General features: G+C 38.8%; 1 protein-coding gene across 2 annotated transcripts; it reads left to right on the top strand.

The window, feature by feature from the left end:
- The first annotated feature begins 747 nt into the window (after nt 1–747).
- On the top strand, nt 748–18,825 carry LOC127974772 (serine/threonine-protein kinase 40). 2 transcript variants are annotated; one of them, XM_052578275.1, is made up of 11 exons: nt 748–948; nt 4,610–4,736; nt 5,108–5,193; nt 6,285–6,416; nt 7,394–7,618; nt 8,022–8,074; nt 12,352–12,467; nt 14,228–14,372; nt 14,704–14,823; nt 15,047–15,131; nt 15,407–18,825. In XM_052578275.1, the coding sequence occupies exons 2-11, from the start codon at nt 4,619–4,621 to the stop codon at nt 15,623–15,625; spliced, it is 1,299 nt and encodes a 432-aa protein (XP_052434235.1). In that variant the 5' UTR covers nt 748–948; nt 4,610–4,618; the 3' UTR covers nt 15,626–18,825. The 2 variants fall into 2 exon arrangements, with proteins under 2 accessions (XP_052434235.1, XP_052434234.1); XM_052578274.1 differs by lacking the exon at nt 748–948 and adding an exon at nt 1,894–2,135.
- Nucleotides 18,826–19,324: the final 499 nt, after the last annotated feature.

Below are 19,324 nucleotides of genomic sequence, written 5' to 3'. Positions count from 1 at the left end.
AAAGAAAACTCTTTGAATGAGAAGGTGTGTCCAAACTTTTGGTCTGTACATATCTATCTATCTATCTATCTATCTATCTATATATATATATATATATATATATATATATATATATTTTTTTTTATTTTTTTTTTTTTTTTTGGGGGGGGTGGCTTTCATAATTATTGACATGGATACAATTCTTTAGACACATGTCAGACCTCAGCACATTTTCAAGGCAGAGTAGAGCTATAAGTGAATGATTCATTATTTCTTGGAAATATTGTGGAAATAAAATGCATAATCCAATTTTGAGAAACTGGCCGAAGGTTTACATTTTATTAAAAAATGCACAAAAAATATAAGCACAGCATTACATTGTCTTCATAATTTGTGATTTTGCAGGATAAAACTATGGTAACACTTCAAAAATGACGCAAATAACCAAATTGCTATGCTTTAAATATAATGTTATTCCAGTACAACACTTATTCCAAGAACAAGAGATTGTTGAAGCAAACTAAAGGAATAAAGGTAATGTGACAGACAATGAATGCTAAGTCCAGACGTTACAGTAAGGAGTGTGCTCGTGAAATTGTCCCTGCAGTCTTTCTCAAATTCCACTGCTTCTTTATCAGACATGAGCACTAGTAAAGAATGATTCACAGTTTCCACCCCACACACCGTGGGCTGGCCAATGTTTAGCCACAGGCTTATAAAAGTGTTTCATGTGGTTTAAGGCAAAGGCCATGCTGAGTCAAGGCAGGAAGACAGCACAGCCTTAAATCAGTTACTGCCCTTTAAAAAAACCTCTCTGTTTGACATGCAGCTCTGCACCAGCCCACTGAATTGAAACTCGCTGTTGTGGGTGAAGCCCGTTAGTTTTGGGGGATCTAAAATTGGATACGATATAGAGGGTCTTGTGAATGCAAGAAACCCCAGAGGTTTGCTGTACTCGCATGAACACAGGTACATTATTATTTATCTATTTGACCTTTAGTCTTGGATGTAATCAATGTGTCATGTTTATTTCACCTGCCGCTGATTCTTGAGACACCTTTCTGCAGTTTCTTAAAGTGACAAAAAGTCCACTATTAAGTTAATTAAACATTATTTCTAGAATGTTTTTAACACAAATGAAACATATATTTATTGATTCTCTTTATTTTAGCAAATTTACGACATAACTCATAACCTTTAAAACCACATGTCCTCATATCTCAAAACTTTATTATATTAATATGCATGCATATATTTAAGAAACAATGCTATGATGCAGCTGAAAACTATTTTCACTCATAAATTGCTATGAAATTTCAAAAATAATTACAATGAAGTAGCAAGTAATGTACTGATATTTTCTAGTGCAAATATTTATTGTGAATATTTGACACATTATTTTGCTTCTGACAGCTGTTTACACTTAGCTATATAATTATTATTATTATAGATAGTATTAAGTGCTGTTGACCCATATTGTGTGATGACATGCAAAAACAAACGTGTGGAATGGAAGAAGCCAGAGCTTGCACGAAAATCTATTGTAAATATCTTCAGATTACTCAAAATTTTCAAATTTTCTCCAAGGATCTGCTCAAAATATAAGTGTTTGTATTATTTTTATGTATTTTTTAGTCATGCTTAATAAGTGTCTTTTTACTTAATTCCGTGTATGGCGATTAATTTCCATCGTAATAAATATTATTTTTCCGTTTTTTTTTGTTTTTTTATTTATTTTTTTAACAAAACTCCACATTTGTCAAAACTTGACTGGAGTTATGCAGTAGTACTCTACTGCTCATTTACATAGTGCGTACGTTTATCATTCCACACTAGCGAAGAATGTCAATCTCAAGAACGCACGCAAGGGGGCGGGAACACAAAACAACGTTTTCTATTGGCCGCGCCGCTCCGTCACTCACAGCATGTGCGTCATTTCCGTTGTCAGGTGGTGCTGCTATGGAAAGATGTGATCAGTTGTCCTAAGAAGGCTTTTCCCTCAAAACCCCTGTCGGTAAACGTGAAATTTCTCCAGTTCGCTTGAAACAAACCGCTTCGTGGTGGAGTGTAAATGTCGGTGCACCCCCGCTGAACATTTAATCGGACAGAAATGAGTTGGTATTAGTGTACAACAGAGGATTCCCTCGGCGGTTTTGGTAAGTTGTTAAATGGCCCGTCGGTCGACATAGGAGATTTTCACAGTCCGTTAAAGGGACACGGTGAACTCAATGGCTTTTTGGTCTATAATTCCACCCTTAAATGCAGATAAACGCGCTTTTGCAACGAATAAAGTGTGTGTTTTTTAAACATGTTGCGATATAGAATATATAAGCAAGAATACAAGGTAAAACAAGCAAGTTTCGCTTGCAAATGCTAGACGACTCGAGTAGGCTCGTTGTATAAATAAGAGCATGAGCTTTGTTTTCTTACACGCGCTTATTAAAGTCATACATATTAGTGGTATTATATTAGTGGTATTGTTATAATTTTACTTGTAACGTTAGCTGGTTGACAGCATTTATCAATGTACACCGTGTACTCGGTTGTGATCACATTGCAGTGCTCCGGTGTTTCTATTCCCTCTGCTGTCGTTTTAACTATAAATGGGAACATTAGTCACTTGTTTTTACACACCATAAATCTTAGACATCCAAATATACAAAAAAAAATTGTGCAAGAATGCACATCTGATACCGGTTGCATCAAGCTGCCAGTCGGTGCTCGGAGGTTGCCAGGTTCTCAGGTTTGCAATGCATGCAGTGACAGCTAGTATATTTAGATCTGATAAAATATTAAAATGTACTGCTGCTGTGTGGACCAGAGCGTTTAAATCATGCATGGATGATATTTCATTTTTTTATGACTGTGATGTGTTTGTAAAATGCCATAAGATGACCACACACATCCATTCAGTCTGATGAATTCAAAGCAGTATGAGTAATCCTTCATATAGCATGATTTCATCAGCAGCATGCCATGTTGTTGTTATTAAAGGAATGGTTCACTAAAAACTAACGTTTGTTAATTATTTAATTATGTTTATACAAACATATGTGATGTTTATTAGTTCAGTGGAACACAAAAGATGATGTTAGTATTAGAAACTAACAGCCTTGATTTAATTTTTTCCCAATGCAATGAAAGCAAATGCTGACTGAGACCGTCTAGCATCTCCTTTTGTGTTCCACAGAAATGCGTCATGTTTGAAACAATGGGAGGGTGAGTGAGTAGGCCTGACTAATGACAGTTTTCTATTTACTGATGTGCACTTCCTGAGAATTCCATTCAGTGGCTCTGAATTGGATTCAAGATTGCGAGCATACGTGCATCTTGCTGTCAGTGAGATAACTTTAATTGCATTCAGGTCTGGCATTATGTAAAATTATTACAGAATACCAACCGTGATGTCTTTCGTTTCCTTTTGAGGTTGCAGGTCACATTCTCTGCCTTAGTTGAGCCAATGCACAGACACATTTTTTGCAACAAGCTGTGGTGCTTTAAATATTTCAGATCTCCAATATTGCATGTCAAAAGTGTTGATGAGAAAACAATCATGTCTCTCACCCCCGTCTGTCACATTGTCAACAGTCTGGGTCCAGAAAGACAAAAAGCTGTAAACGTGTGAAATGATCCAACGGTACCCCTCCTACGTCCTCGAGACAAGCTGTTTGATCTGTTGCAGAATTATATTTGAATGTCTGTTTCATTCAAAATTACAATGCGACCAAGTTTATGTCTTAAATGTGAATCACATCATTTACTACTGCCTGTAATTTAAAATTCAGATGCTATTTTAGTTCTGCTTTATATGTATTTGATATAAGAGCACATTGATTCCCATTTTATCAATAGGATTTCATGCCCAGTTTCTTTATTGTGCCTTCATTTAAAAAGAGTTTAGATTGATTTTGAAGAGCCCAAGGGGTGAAAAACTATCTGCGATGATAAATGCACTCTCCCACCCCCAGCTTGCATCGTGATATGAATCTGAATTTTTTTTTCTTTCGAACTGCTCCTTGTTGCAGACCGGTCAGTATTGCAGTCTTGTAATATGCAGATTACGCCACAGAGATTTGCAGATAAACCCATGCAGATTAAGGAACGGAAGGATTACAAATAGTGAAAGGGGAAAAAAAGCATGAATTGCAGCAGCAGAGTCCAAGATTCATGGGTTATTTTAGACAATTTGAGATCCGTCAGTGCTTAACATTTGCCTTTCTTGGGCAAGTTGTGGTCAGCAGCACCATTTGCGAATAAACTTCTATTGTCTAACACAGAAGTCACATTCACAGGTCACACCTGCTGCTAATCTTTGCGCATGCAAATGTATATGGTTGTCATTCATACAGGGGTAGAGCTGTTAATGGTGTCATGGAGGGCATGACTTTTGCTAGATCTCCTTCCCCCACCTGTTATTTGTCCACTTTAGAACTCACACTTTGTTGATGGTGTACTGAAAACCTCATTGGATTGGCTATTGTCCCTCGAGGCAAGAATTTAATCAGTGTCATAGAGTTGCTTTGTTTGGATCCCTAGGAGATTTGGTTTTATTCAAGAAGTCATATTTCTCTGGTTGCATGTAAGGTTATTTAATGAATCAAGTATTGAAGCTTTCCCAACTCTTTTTCAGATCTGCAGAATGTCTAAACGCCGTGCTTCGGAACGAGGGGCTGGAGAGTCATCCGGCAGACCCAGCAAGCTCCTTTGTCCTGGGATATCTGGCAACAATGCTAAGAGAGTCGGTCCCTTTGTTTTAGGTAAGCTGCCTAGGGTATTGCAAGTGAATCTTCAACACTAGCCCTATCTTTTTTGTTTCTATGCAGGCGAGAGGAGGAGGGGGTATAGACTCCATTCAGAGTCCTCTGTTTGAAAAGAATTGCAGGAATGTTTTAGATTGACGGCTTCACTTCTGAATCTGCAGGTCTTTTCCTGTATGCCACTATCACACTGTCATCTTGCCTTTGAAATGCACCCATCACAGTTGGAAATAGCAGTGTGACGTAGTGGTGCAGGGCGCTGTGATAAGAGTATTTATGATTGGCCTCAAGGGGAATTGGTGTGCTCTGTACTGACTATACCTTTTTCATCTGTTCACAGTTCTTTTCTTTATTCCCCTCCATCTCAACAGGCCCACGGCTGGGAAACTCTCCCGTGCAGAGTATAGTGCAGTGTCTAGCCAGAAAGGATGGGACGGATGATTTCTACCAGCTAAAAGTGAGTACTTTTTTTAGGCCTTGTTTACATGGTGTTAACATCTTGGTGGAGCACAAGTGGTCAGGCGAGACAGATCATTTATATCTGGCTCCAAATTCATGTTGCGTGACTATTTGTAATCACATTGCATAGATGGGTAGAGAGTGATACTATCACAAAACTTTGGAGCTGATTCAGTCATTAAAAGTTTGAAAGTTTTTAAAAAAAATATTTTTTTATTTTCTTATTTATTTGATCATAAATACAGTAAAAACTGTAATATTGTGAAACATTATTACAATTTTTAGTATTACAATATCTGTTAACTGTTTTAATATTTTAAGTAGTTTATGATGGATTCAGTGAAGGATAAGTGAGCCTACTTTCTGATCATCTTTATTAATTGAGGGAAAAAAATGTGTGTAAACTGGAACAAACATGTTGTAGAGCTGGATTTATATATATATATATATATATATATATATATATATATATATATATATATATATATATATATAATATGCATGTTTGTTCCAGTTTACATTTTTATTGGGTTTTAGATCAGCCAAAATGGCTTTTAAAACCAGATGTGATGTGATACAGAAAGACACAGTTTACGAAAAAAAGAAAATCCCATGTGATTCAAACATGTCCTGACCAGGGAAGTGAGACTGCTTCTGAGCACAAAAGTCCCTGTGTGTCTCACTGTTTGCACAAACCTTTGACCTGCCACAACAAATTTACACAATACTGTCCGATTCATGACCGACTCTGGTTCAGAGATGACCAGCAAACCTCTTTGTTTATGGACCAGCCTGTTACTGAGGGGCTTCACTGAAAGGTGCTTGTCAACCTAGAGTCTAACTTTTTGACCCCACTCTTCCATGCCCATGAGTCTAGTGTCCCTCAGATGGTTGTCCAGATGCGTTGAAGGATATGTGAGAGACTTATCTCTGTCCCCTTTGTAGATAAAGCCTTTAATGGACCCTCTGTATTGCCTCAAGATCATTGATAGCATAGTATGCCATCACAGTGGAGATAAGAGACTCCCAGGAAGGTTTAGAACAGGATCTAGTGGTGTGGTGTCTTCTTACCTTTGACCTTTGTTGTAGATTCTCACCCTGGAAGAACGTGGAGAGACACAGGAAGAAAGGCAAGGGAAAATGCTCCTGCATACAGAGTATTCTTTACTGTCACTGCTCTCCAACCAAGAAGGAGTGGTGCACCATCACGGCCTCTTCGAGGTAAGACCAATGCTTCATGATTCTTTCTCTTATAGGTTTGGTTTGAGCCGCACCAATTTATAGTTTGGTTTGGTTACACGCATTCTTCAAAAACTGATATATTTTTTTTGTTCAGGAGAAGAAAGAAACTCATACAGGCTTGAAACAACTTGAAGGTTTCAGTCTAATTTAGAATTTAGTTTTTATATCTTATATCTGTTAATTCTGTTTTTATTAGCTGATCAGAGTACACATCTATCCACAATCCGCTTTTCAAAATTGAAATGCACACTTGTTTTGGAATCTGGCTGTGCCTTTTTGAATCAAAATGCAATCGATATGAGAGGTGCCTAAAGAATCCATCCCAGACTGTATGTTCTCAGTCCCACAACTTAATTTTTCTTCAATATACCATCCAGTTGTTTTCATTTTCATCACAAAGCACTCGCAGTGACTCAACCACTTACTTTCTCTCTGAGCAAGATGCCTTCTTTTTTTTTATCTCTCTCTCTTGCGCCTGTTTTTCAACTATATCTAGACCTCTCCTTTCTTCCCCAGTGGAAATGGGCTGCAGATCAAGCCGTACTATGCTGTAAGGGCCATTCATTGAAGCTCGCAGTATTGATTGGTTTATTATAGCTTCTCTCTAGAGTGGGCCAGTTAATTATGGATCGTTTCTTGTGTTCGAAAGCGCAGTCATTGCAAACACAAACCACACAGCCGATCGATTCATGGCCTTTATTTGACCCCAGTCTCAGGTGACCAAAGGAGGGCTTTCATCATTCAAGCTGTTACACTTGGCGAGGCATACTGGAGAATCACTGCTGTGCTTTTTGTACCACCAGTCGATTAACATCATCTTCTTTTAATCCTGCATTTTCTTTTTCTGCTCAATTCAAAAGCTTAATGGTGCAGTTGTGTGTTCGTTTGGTTTGTTACACATTGTTATATGCACTGCTGGGCTGTCTGAAGTAAATTCTTTCACTTCTTCATCTCAGGACCGCTCCTGTGAGATTGTCGAGGACATGGAGGCCAACAAAGTGCGGAAGATGAAGAGGCGAATCTGTCTGGTGCTTGACTGCCTCTGTGCGCACGACTTCAGCGACAAGACGGCAGACCTCATCAACCTGCAGCATTACGTCATCAAAGAGAAGCGACTGAGTGAGCGCGAGGCCATCGTTATTTTCTATGATGTGGTGAGAGTGGTGGAGGCGTTGCATAAGGTGAGCTGCCAACTGGTTTTAAAGTCAATGTGAAATCAAAATTGTCTGTTTTACTTGACAACTTTCTTAATGGCGCTAGCAAGGCCAAGGTCAGGAGTTTGTTTACCTATTGTGGTTTCCCACTGATAAAATGAAGTACAGACCAAAAGTCCTTTTTTTTTTATTTTTTATTTAATATTTTGATTTATTTGGAAGTTTGTTACATTGCAAAAGTTAAGTGGTTGCACATGACATTTTATGTTTACTGTGTGATTCACCCTAAATTAAGTTGGATTATGGTACATGGCGTTTTTTTTTGGAATGTACCACAATGATGATTGTCGGGTTGCAAGCGCTCCAAAGTGTAGCCAACTTCTTTTCGTATTCATAGTAACAGTTTGCTGTTTTTTTTTTTCCTTCGTAGAAGAACATCGTGCATAGAGACTTGAAGCTTGGAAACATGGTGCTCAATAAAAGGTAAGACTCCTCTCTTCCTTTTTCTTTTACCTGCTGTGCTGGTGGAGTTTTCTCTGAGCTCCGTTCTCTGTTGGGGTTTCATGGAGCACCGTCTGGCCTCATTGACCTCTCTCCTCTTGAGCTCTTAGTGAGAGTGTGATTCATCCCCACAGGCTGAAAAGGGAGGGGGTGTGAGCAGTGGGAAGCGATCCCAGTTAAAACAAGTAGGCATGGAACGTGCCCCTGGTTCTTTCCCTGGAAAAAAGGAGAGGATGATTGAGCCAGGGAAGGGGGGCGGGCGGGTGATGAAACCGCACATGCTGGCTTGAAGGCATCTGTGGTCGGCAAGCATTGTGAATTGGATAGGCCTAGCAGAATTCCCAGTCCCCCATCCATAAAGACCCTCTCCAAACACCATATGCGCCGTGTGCATTTGTGTTTTCTGCTGTGTGTGTGGAACGGGTACACTTCTAATCACAGTTCTGTTGTCTCTGCCTTTTCAAATGTCCCCAGGAACGAGAGGCTCACTGACTAATTGAAAATCCTCAGTTCTGCCTGTCACATTTGCCAGCATGTGCTGCTCACTGCTGAGTTCTCGCATATTGTAGTTCGGTCACATAAGTGCACAGCTTGTCTAATTATGAAACCCGTCACACCATATAAGCTCAGTGGCATGTGTAGTGAGAAGAGGAGTGGAGCTTGTTTCTTTTATATCTCATCTACTTTCCTAGTCTCTTTACTGGCAACTGTACTTCTTGTGTCCTGGCTGATTGAATTGAAGGTATGCATTATGCACATTTTCTGCCATTAACCCCTTCATCAAGCCTACAGCAAAGAAGTGGAAGTTTTTCTGTTAGAAAATAATTTTTAGAGTGATCTTTCCTGTTTTTGAGCATCTAGCTTCTTGACTACACTACCATTCAATGCTTAAAAAGAGCTTTAAAAGTTCTTAAAAGTTTCACAGTTTACTCAAAATTATTTAGCAGCATGGTTGTAACACTGATAAAACTAAATGTTTCTTGAGAGTTAAATTAGCATATTAGAATCATTTCTAAATGATCCTGTGAAACTGAATATTGAAATAAATGGCTTCCCATTACAGGAATCAATTATTAAAATGACAAAATATTTAAATAGGAAAAAAAAGTTGTTTTAAAAGGTAATATATAATATATATATTTTTCTGTATTTTTATGAAATAAATGCAGCCTTGTGAGCATAAGCAAATTCTTCCGAAAACATAAAAAAAGATAAAAAAATTGCTTGTAGACCCCAAATTTCTGAATGGTAGTGTACAAATAGATTGAAAGAAGGAAGACATGTGACATGGGGTTTTTTATGTTTGTGGTGTTTTCTCATAAATGCACCTGGCAGCTTTGTGGGCGACACTTTGGGGTTTATTTATAGAGATGGATGCCCGCCAGTTACTAAAGCTGGTTTTTGCACTTGGAAATCTTATTTATGTGTGAAATGGTATATGTCAGAGCTGTGGCAATGCAGTCTTGCTTGAGGAGAGATTGTGTCACTTCCCACACTGCTTCCATTCTCTAGCCCTGTTGATTTAAAAAGTGACAGGAAAGCAAAAATCAAATACACTTTGTAGGTTCAAATTCAGTATAAAGCTAGGCTAAAAATGAAATGACTTGGTAAACTTGCAAGATGCAAAAATTTTGGAGTTGGGAAATCATAAAATATGAAAATTGAGTAACACATGAATTTCAGTGCATTTGTGCATAGACCTTTTTTTTTTCAATATAGTTTTTGCCTTTTAATCTTAATATCTTGCATGTGCTGTTGTTGAGTCGAGCGCTTTACGCCTTTCCACGGGAGTCAATTAAAAGGACAGGCACGGACCAATACATCGTTGCTGAACAAAAAAAGAAAACATCCACACATACGCACTTGCCACTGGACCCTATGGTGATAAAACCAAGCAGTCTGGTCTGTCTACTTCAGTTCAGCAAGAAAGCAGAACACAATGTCCCAGCTGGAGATAATACAGCCCTCTGCCAAAGGATCCATAGCTCAGAACTGAGTCACACTCACGTAACGCTGGCAGAGCACTCTCTCACTCTTGTTCACTCTCCAAATACCCCTCTGATCATACTGACTGTGTGACCCTTCCCAGCCGGCAGACTGTTGGCTTTGGGTGGAATGGAAAGTACTTGGTATTAGTCATAAGTGGTCCATGACATGTACACTGTTTTTTTGGGGTTTTTTGACGACGTTTGGGCCTTCAAAAATAACTGCCGAATCTGGTGGTCCTAATCGACCTGTGCAGGCATTGTTTATCCTCAGCATTTTGTCAATAACTTCCTTTAGTGCTGAAGCTTCTCTCACATTTCACAAGCATTTATCGCCATTACTTCATACCTCTTTTCCCTCCTTGACACCATATGGCTGTCACCGTCAAGACTCTATAAAAGTGAACAAATTGCCTGATCTGCACATTTGCTTTCACTATTAGCTTTGTTCCTCTTACAACACTGCTTGCCCAAGCAAAGGAACTCCAATACCAAACAATTGCATCAAAATCCCACATTAACCTCACCCATCAGAGGCAGTTCTGACCGGATTTCGGCATCAAGACTTCCTCTAGCGTTTTAACCATTTAACTTTTCCCATCAACAGGGACTAATTTTAGCAGCACTGAGAGACCGGGAGGCTTCTCTTCACATGAGCAGGAAGAGGAGAGTAAGCAATGAGAATGTCCTGAGAAGAAACTTGCTGACTCTTTTCGCTCAGGAACCAAGGCACATGGTCATGATGAAGCCAGATGAAAGCTTATATTAAGGCTAAAACTATTATGAAGATGAAAATTAGTGGAAACCGTGTTTCAAAAAACGAATGGTTCAGACATTAGGAGCAGGTACAATTGAAATGGTCGAAGCAAAAAGAAACTGCCATGCAAAAAAAGCCATACAATATGAAACAAATTAAATTAGTTTAGTTTGCTTCATATAACCCTCATTAAACAAAATCTTTGAAATTGCCATGAACCATATAAACTTTACAGGATCATCAATAATCATCTAATCCTGTAGTGTGAGCCATCTGGAGCTTAGCAGATCCAGTTCATGCACAAAAATATTGTTGCATTTGATAAATTAATGCAATGCTAAAAGTAAACTGCATTTGTACCAGTCATAAATAGTTTTCAATTACAGTGTAGGATGGAAAGACTGAATGTTGTTTTTCCCCAAAGTCCATTGTGACTAATCTCTTTTCTCTTTTAATCTAATTTAATCATGACCCTCCTTTTTTAAAATGAAGAAGGTAATCAGCTGTAAATCTGTAAGTAAATCTGCTGGGAAAAAATCAAGCTTGAGGAACGGGCCTGTTTGTAGCTGTTAGGCGTAAGTGTGACCGTCACTTTCAGGGTGTGAAAGTGAGAGCGTAACTGGGTAAGCATGGGAAAAGAGGATGTAGCTGAGAGATGGAGCTGTATTGGTGGAGGTTTTTTTTTTTCTTTTCAGCGAAGGGAGATTACAGCTGTGACTGTGTGAATTCTCACATTGGAGGTCCCCCAGTTCAGCTCTGTCAGCTGACGTGTCAGTTTTGCTCATTGTAAATGTGAATGCATTTTTTACCAGACAGCATTTCTATGTGTTTGTTAGAGTGCTTGTTTTCATTGCATGCCTGTCACTGAAAAAAAAAAAGTGTCGTTCTTTCCTTTCTGAGGTGCAAAGATTAGTCATCCCTGAGCTTGTGAGAAGCCACAGGTGACTCACTTGTTTGTCAAGTGCAGTCACGGTGTGTTCTGTCATGTTGGGTTCTGCTTTCTGGAAAGGCAGTATGGCTCCCTGCCACAGATTAGATTTAATGACAGAGACAAAAATATCAGAGGCATGTTTGCACAGATACAAACACGACTCACCTAACAACAGGTAGAGTTTTGTTTTGATTTGCATGTATAGTGTAAAAAAAGTGTGTTTTTATGTATACATGTATACCCACTTGGAATGAATAGAGTATCACAATCATATTAAATTCATAAACACAACAATATTTGTATTTTAAGTTATTTTGAATTATTTTACCGGACTCTTGCCTAGCCCTCTAATCATCCGCTATGTATAATTCATTTGCACGCCTTTTTTTTAAGGACAAGCTAAATTGTCAGTAGTAATAATAATGAGGTCCTAACTAATTTTCTTTATTCAAAATATAGTTTCTTTTTTCCATTTGATTTTCGCACATTATGGATTTCACAAGCTATCTTTTGAATCTAAACAGTGCAACTTGATGTGAGGATTCATGGGTGTTCTTTGACGTTATTGGTGTTTTGTGTGCTGCAGGACCCATCGGATCACCATCACAAACTTTTGCCTTGGCAAGCATTTGGTGAGTGAGGAAGATCTGTTAAAGGACCAGCGAGGCAGTCCAGCCTACATCAGCCCAGATGTCCTGAGCGGTGAGAATTCAGCTTCTGTGTGTGTGTTTGTGTATGTTTATGTGTGTGATTCACATGACTTACCCTCCGTGTCACCACTGTAATCAAAGCTCATAAACCCAACCACCTACACAGCCCTAATCAGAACAGCAATCACAAACCGTCAGCATGGATGAGCAATAGTTATGTTTATTAAAGACATAATGTGTGTTGTGAGCCGCAAGACTTGACCTGTTAGCTCATCAACGTCTCGATACCAAAACTCTTCCCTTAAGCTCGTTGTCATGGCCTCGAGCAGATCTCAGCAGTGCGACGGATCAAATTATCAGCGGTTGTAACACGAGGTGTATCTTTCCAAACAATCTCTCACTGTGCAGAATTAAAGTTCACTCAAGTGATGTAATTTCAGTAAATGGGACTTGCTATTTATCTTGTCTGTCAAACGTTTATCTAGCATAGTCCAGTTAGCCCCACATTAAATAGTTAACATGCAAAAATTATTTGGAGCTTTTTTGATTTTCACAAACTTAAAAGTGTCAAGTCAGTATTGTTTTTGGAGATTAAAAAAAATTGAGGCGTTACAAAAACTGTCAATATAAAAATATTCTTTAATATTATATGTTAAAAAAATATTAATAATGTTTATATTAACACACATTCAATAAATAAATTAATAAATATTTAATAAAATATAAATGTCTAATTTTCCCCCTCATATTGATATTTTTTTTAAAAGTAAAATTAAAATTAGATTTTTTTTACATTGTATTTACATTCCGACACCATCTTTACCATTAAGTTGGCTGTGTTCTAAGATGCTTTGTTTTTTGCTCAATTCAAAGACACCATCAAATCATTGAAAAATATAAATGAAGCGATGTGACGTGGATTGAAGCATATAACTAATTCAATGATACTGTAAATATATGTTTAAAATGTCTATTTTCGATAAAAGTTTCTTTGTGGACTGTGTTTTTTTGTCACATGAACTTTGCGTGCAGAGTGCTGTTTGTACAATACATAGTTGAAGATCTCTGCATTTAAATCTTGTTCGTTTAGTTGACTCACTAGCTAAAGTATCAAACAGCACCACCTTTCCAGAACTGTCTTTCATGTGTTTTGGGGGTTTTTCCCAATACCTCTATGGATGTAGGCTCTGGTTAGATGGTGCATTCCGAGCATGCATGTTAAATAGAGGCGCAGTCGAGCTCTTGTTTGCGGTCTCCATTCACAGTAAAATGACAGAAAGAAACCGGGAGTAAATCAGCCGTATATGACAGCAGAACAAAGGGAGAGCTGCTTCAGTGAGTCATCACAATGAGTCATGCAGAGAGGAACTACTCTTCCTGCTCTCTCCCTATCTCTCTCTTGCTCTCTTCCTCTCACTGTTTTTCCATTGCTCACTCTCTCGTCTCCTTCTCTTTCGCTTTCTCATGCGTAGGGTCAAAGTAGAAGCAGAGAATGTGTACCTTACAGAAAAATATACCATACAAATCACGCTGTTTAGTAAACAGAAACCTACCCAATTAACCCCTATTTTAGAAGCTCCCATGACTCATTTGTACTCTTCTGGCACATTGTGTTCTGCCCATTTACGGTGATAAACAAAGCGGTGTAGTGAGTGTGAACAGGATTTGGGGGACTTTATTCGATTTTGGCACTATTTGTAACATATGTTTAATATGTACACACTTTCACTACTCACCCAAGAGAAAGTTCCAGTTTGATCGAATGAGCAAACTGTTGTAGAGCTGCTTGTTGAACTTTGCGTCTCCTTGTAGGTCGACCATACCGCGGTAAACCCAGTGATATGTGGGCGCTCGGTGTAGTGCTGTTCACCATGCTTTACGGCCAGTTCCCATTCTACGACAGTATACCTCAAGAGCTCTTCCGGAAGATCAAAGCAGCGGAGTACTCCATCCCTGAGTGAGTCTCTCCATTATCTTTCTGTGTTTTGATATGAATTAATTGTTGAAAAATGTTAATTGGCAAATATTGTGGTGGCCCTTGTTTAAAAGGATTGTTCACCCAAAAATGAAAAACACTCATGTTCTTCATCATTGAATGTAAAGATTTCCGTTGAATTGTTCCTTATGTATGATAACAGAAAATAAATCATTTGTGTTCCATGGAAAGAAAACAAAGTCATAAAAAATATATATTTTGTGAGATATTCCTTTTAAATTAATAATCTACAATTTATTTATTTTTGGAGATGGAAATGCTAATTTGTCTTGTGCCTGTTTCATTTGCACAGGGATGGGCGGGTATCTGAAAATACAGTGTGTTTGATCAGGAAGCTTCTGGTCCTTGACCCCCAGCAGAGGCTCACTGCCACCGAGGTGCTCGAGTCGCTGAGTGCCATCATCACATCCTGGTGCGTCTCATTTGAAATGAGATCAACTTTATTGTTCCATTTTTAGCCGAGACGACTTCTTCTTAGGAATTCATGTTATGGGATGATGTCATTTTGGGCCAGCGATGTTGTCTTGCCACATTTTTGCAATCCAGTGCTGTTTTCAGTGATGCATTTAATGTTCCCGTGGCTATAGATCTGAAAATTCCCATTTGTCATTGACTGATTTATTTTTTTTAAATAGGCAATCTGTGTCCTCACTGAGTGGCCCTCTACAAGTGGTGCCGGACATAGACGATCAGCTTAACCACCCCGAACATCTTCAGGAGGTCAGTACCGCTTGTAGATGTTACAATAATATTGAAGAATGACTCAATGTCAAAAAAATATTTGCTGTATGCATAAAATGTTGCATTCAAATTATTGGGACCATTTATCTATGACCTGTCTTATTTACAAATTCATTTTACTTGTATTTTATAAATATGGTCCAAAATATGTTATGCCTTAAGCGGCATTAAATCATGAATAATAATAGAAACTGCATTAACATAATGAGGTACTTTCTGGCATGAAACGGTCTTTTATTGACCCCCCTTCCCAGGCGAAAGTGACAGAGGAGTCGTCTCAGTACGAATTTGAGAACTACATGAGGCAACAGCTCTTGTTGGCAGAAGAGAAAAACACTATCCACGAGACCAAGAACTTCCTCAGCAAGAGGCATTTCGGTAATGTGCCTCCGGTGAGGCGCCTTGGCCACGACGCTCAACCCATCAGTCCTCTGGATGCCGCAATACTGGCCCAGCGCTTCCTCCGGAAGTAGCACCTTCATTCTGTCCACAGACGGGGTCACCGGGAGTGGAGCGAGCCACGGAACTGGGTGCACTCTCTCATGTACACTTGTGTATGTGTGTGTGTGTGAGCATGCAGCGTGAGTCTGGCAGACACAGCGCTCTGTTGCTCCATTCATCGGCCCAAGACACACACTCTGGACACAGATCTAATGAGACTTTGACCAACAACACCACCTCCACCATTCCAATCCTTGCCCAAATCTCTCTCTCTCTCTCTCTCTCTCTCACACACACACACACACACATACCTTTTCAGCAATACCCCCAACAGAATCATGTAGCAGATCACACACAACCACCCTTTTTCTATCCGCCTCTCCCCCAGCACTTTCTACAGGAAAGCCTCGGATCACATGATCAACCCTTTTGTTCTGTTCCCCTCAACCAGTTCATCTGTTCCACTCCCATCTGTATCTATGACTGCAAATCTACCTCTTACCATCTCTCTATTTCATCCTTTCTCGATCAGTTTTTAACAACGCTCTCCGTTCGCAGGACTCAGTTATGTTGAGGGGAGACAAGCACAGGCTCAAGAGCATTAGCGTTGTGGTTGTGTAACTATTCTGTGTCAAAACCAGTGATTGGTTTTTTTCTCACAATCTAAATAAGCTCCCCCTCCCATCTACTAAAACGGTAGCATTTTAAGCAGGATTATTCTCTTTATTTCCATTGAAGATGTTAAGTTTCACAAGATAAAAAGCTAAAAATCTCATATTACTGAAATCATAGCAGCGCATGTTTCTTTTTCCTCTATGTGAATGGGTTTCTGTTGGCAGCTAGCATCTGTGTCTGGATGCATACAACCAAAAGGATAGCTTGGCATCCAAACCGGCTGATAAGGTACGTTCTTCTCCCCTCTTGCTTTCGTCCAATCAGAAGGCAGCAGAAAATGCAACAACACCATTTCCTGTGCATTCAACCAAATGGAAATGTACATCAATCATGTAATATGCCACTACTCCGGACTCTTGAGAGCTGAGCTTGGTGGTACTTTTGTGGATTTTGGTGTGTGTCACACGGGGACTCTTCGCAGGGCTGTGCTTGGAAAAAGACGAGGTACAGGACTGCTGGTGATGGGATGAAACTGTCAGAAAGCAGGGCGGCTCATGGAGTCATGCTGAAGTCTAAGCCAAGATAAGCCCCATAAGCACAGCCCTTAAGCCCTCCTTTCCATTTGTGTCCCTCCGTCTAGAGCGCTCACCTTCTGATAACATGCCAAGCCATCAAAGTGCATCTTCTGCCATGTCCTGTATCTCCGGGGCTTTCATTCACCACACAGATTTCAGCTGCAGCTCAGGGATCAAGAATTGGCCGCTAGGGAACGTTTCTGGCCACAGTGATACAAAGAAACCCATTGCATAGGGGATTGTTTCTTTTTGTTTTTCTTTTTGTTCTATTACCTACCGCTCATTACCATGTATGGTTATTAACTGCTTCATATTAATCAGGAAGGAAATGCCATGAAACCTAGTCTTCTCCATCTGTTTCTTATGTGAGAAAATTGCATGGGAAACAGATTCTTAATGACATTTGACTTTTCAGTCCTGTTTTAAGCTACACCATGTGTATAAAGCATAACTGTGGGATATCTTGCCTTAGATTATCAACAGATTCTCAAATCAACCGTGAGCAGTGAATATGTACTTCTGATGCTAGAATATATCTTAGTGTAATAGGCGGTTGGCTTGCATTGACCTGTGGACCTGTGGCTTAGTTTGCAATGCCTTTATGTCTGGCTCCACTCGTGTCATTAGATGAAAAGGTCATTCAGTACTGTAGATCTCTGAGCTCATGACTAGCAGCTTGGCTTGTCCTTTTAATCTCCACTTTAATTTCCTCTTTTGAAGACATACAGTTTTGTAGTATATCTGTATCTTTCTGTTTTCCTTTTAATTTATTTGCTGTTTTTAATTCATCTGCCATGGTAAATGTAGAGATCATGTATCACTCAAAAGCATTGCAGTGATCTCTCACGTTTTTCCTTCTATCTTCAGTGAAGGTTTTGTTTTATTTTCTCAATTCTTTTGAAAAAAATTCTTGAATGATTATTGCAACAATCCTGTCGGTATATTAAGCTACGCTAATTAGGTGACTGACTTTGCATAGCTCTATTTTAAGTCAACTAAATAATCGTGCACATTAGCATGACATGTAGAATCAATGTAGAATTTATCTTGCGAGATAGAATGATACCGCACTCTGGCCAGTGTGAAAGACATCGTAATGGCGGATAGGCGTCAATAGCGCAAAACCCAGTGCAGGGTATTATAATTCTGAGGAATAGCACCAATTCCACACAAGCCACCATTGAAAGCATTAGTTTGTCCCACCTCAATGTGAATCTATTTGGTTGTAAAGCAGTATTTTAGTGGATAATATGTGTGACTTGATGGAGAGGTACTTTTTGTGAGCAGATCAAAGTCTTTCCTCATATTCAAAAAGGAGTGCCTCAAGGCTATATCCTAGGTCCACATAGAGTTCTCACAAAAGCCATTATATCATAGCAAATTTGTACAGTTGGAATATGGCTGCTGTTGATGTGGTTGTGTAGTCTGTACCCAAAATCTAGAAGAGAAAAATTAGTAAATATTTCTGTTTAATATGCCCTCTACACAAGTGACTGCAAACTCCCCCATCCCACTTGCAATAGACAGTTTTGTGATGTCCAAAATTCTGTCTGCTGCATTAGAAGTGTACGTTTTTTGAGCTCTGTATACAAATTTGAAGCAGTTAGTGCATGATTCTAATTCGCAAGACGTGCCCAAGATGCAGCAGAAATTGGAGTGGATGTGGGTGTTTTGCAAATGATGAACACTCCAAAAACCAGAAAGACACTGCAAGGGAAGATACAACATTGTTTAACTTAGATTTACATTTCTTTTTAGGCCACTTTGTGCAGATGTTTCATAAATTGGGAGGCTTCTCTTTAGAATTGTTACTTTTTGTGTCTTTTGCTAAAACTGGAAAATCAAAATCTGGTGTAAAACAAAACAATGAAACTGGTCAAAAGCCTGAACATTTTATGTTGTAAGTTGCTTGGTTAGAATGGTGTCAAAGAAAAAAAAACTGGGTAATTGTACAGAGATGAAAAACAAATTTGTATAGAAGACATATTTTTGTACCATCAAATCTCTACATGCATGTCAGCAATAAACTTTGATATGGAAAATGTCTCTTTGTATGATTTGAAGTGTAAAAGATTTTTTCACAATTAATTTGGTCTTTAAATCCAGTATTTAACAGCACTTTTTTTTTTAAACAATTGCATATCTTTGATGACATCAATATAAGACTTTAATTCAAATGATTCCTGTTTGAAAATGTATTTTAATTAATTCTCAATAGTCCTTCATTTTGGGTGAAGTTTTCAGTATGCTTTTGAGAACGAAACGCTCACAACTGCATTCAAGGTGCAATTCTGCCTTCTTGTGGTAGACATATGGAATAACATGCAAGACTATGCAGTGATGCCAGGAGAAATTAAATCTCTCAGCTCAGTCTGAATTAAATGGATCTGTTTGGATGATGTGATATTTAGAGCCATTACAAAGTGTTTTGTTGTAATATCATCCTGATTAAACCTTAAGCTATAAACTTTTTTTAAAAAGTGTTTATTGGCTTGAAAGCTCTTTTCATCAGTTACTCATCAAGTATCTACAATTCTCCTT

Source organism: Carassius gibelio, chromosome B16, assembly GCF_023724105.1.
Source record: "Carassius gibelio isolate Cgi1373 ecotype wild population from Czech Republic chromosome B16, carGib1.2-hapl.c, whole genome shotgun sequence".
Classification (NCBI taxonomy): domain Eukaryota; kingdom Metazoa; phylum Chordata; class Actinopteri; order Cypriniformes; family Cyprinidae; genus Carassius; species Carassius gibelio.
The sequence above is the reverse complement of the archived record's forward strand: the minus strand, read 5'-3'. Positions and strand labels throughout refer to the sequence as shown.

What these genes read in the sequence shown, in the direction of transcription:
- LOC127974772 (XM_052578275.1), top strand. Translation starts at nt 4,619, where the DNA reads ATGTCTAAACGCCGTGCTTCGGAACGAGGGGCTGGAGAGTCATCCGGC. An exon ending in ATGATTTCTACCAGCTAAAA is followed by an intron (nt 5,194 to 6,284) that starts GTGAGTACTTTT and finishes CCTTTGTTGTAG; the next exon opens with ATTCTCACCCTGGAAGAACG. An exon ending in ACCCCGAACATCTTCAGGAG is followed by an intron (nt 15,132 to 15,406) that starts GTCAGTACCGCT and finishes CCCCCTTCCCAG; the next exon opens with GCGAAAGTGACAGAGGAGTC.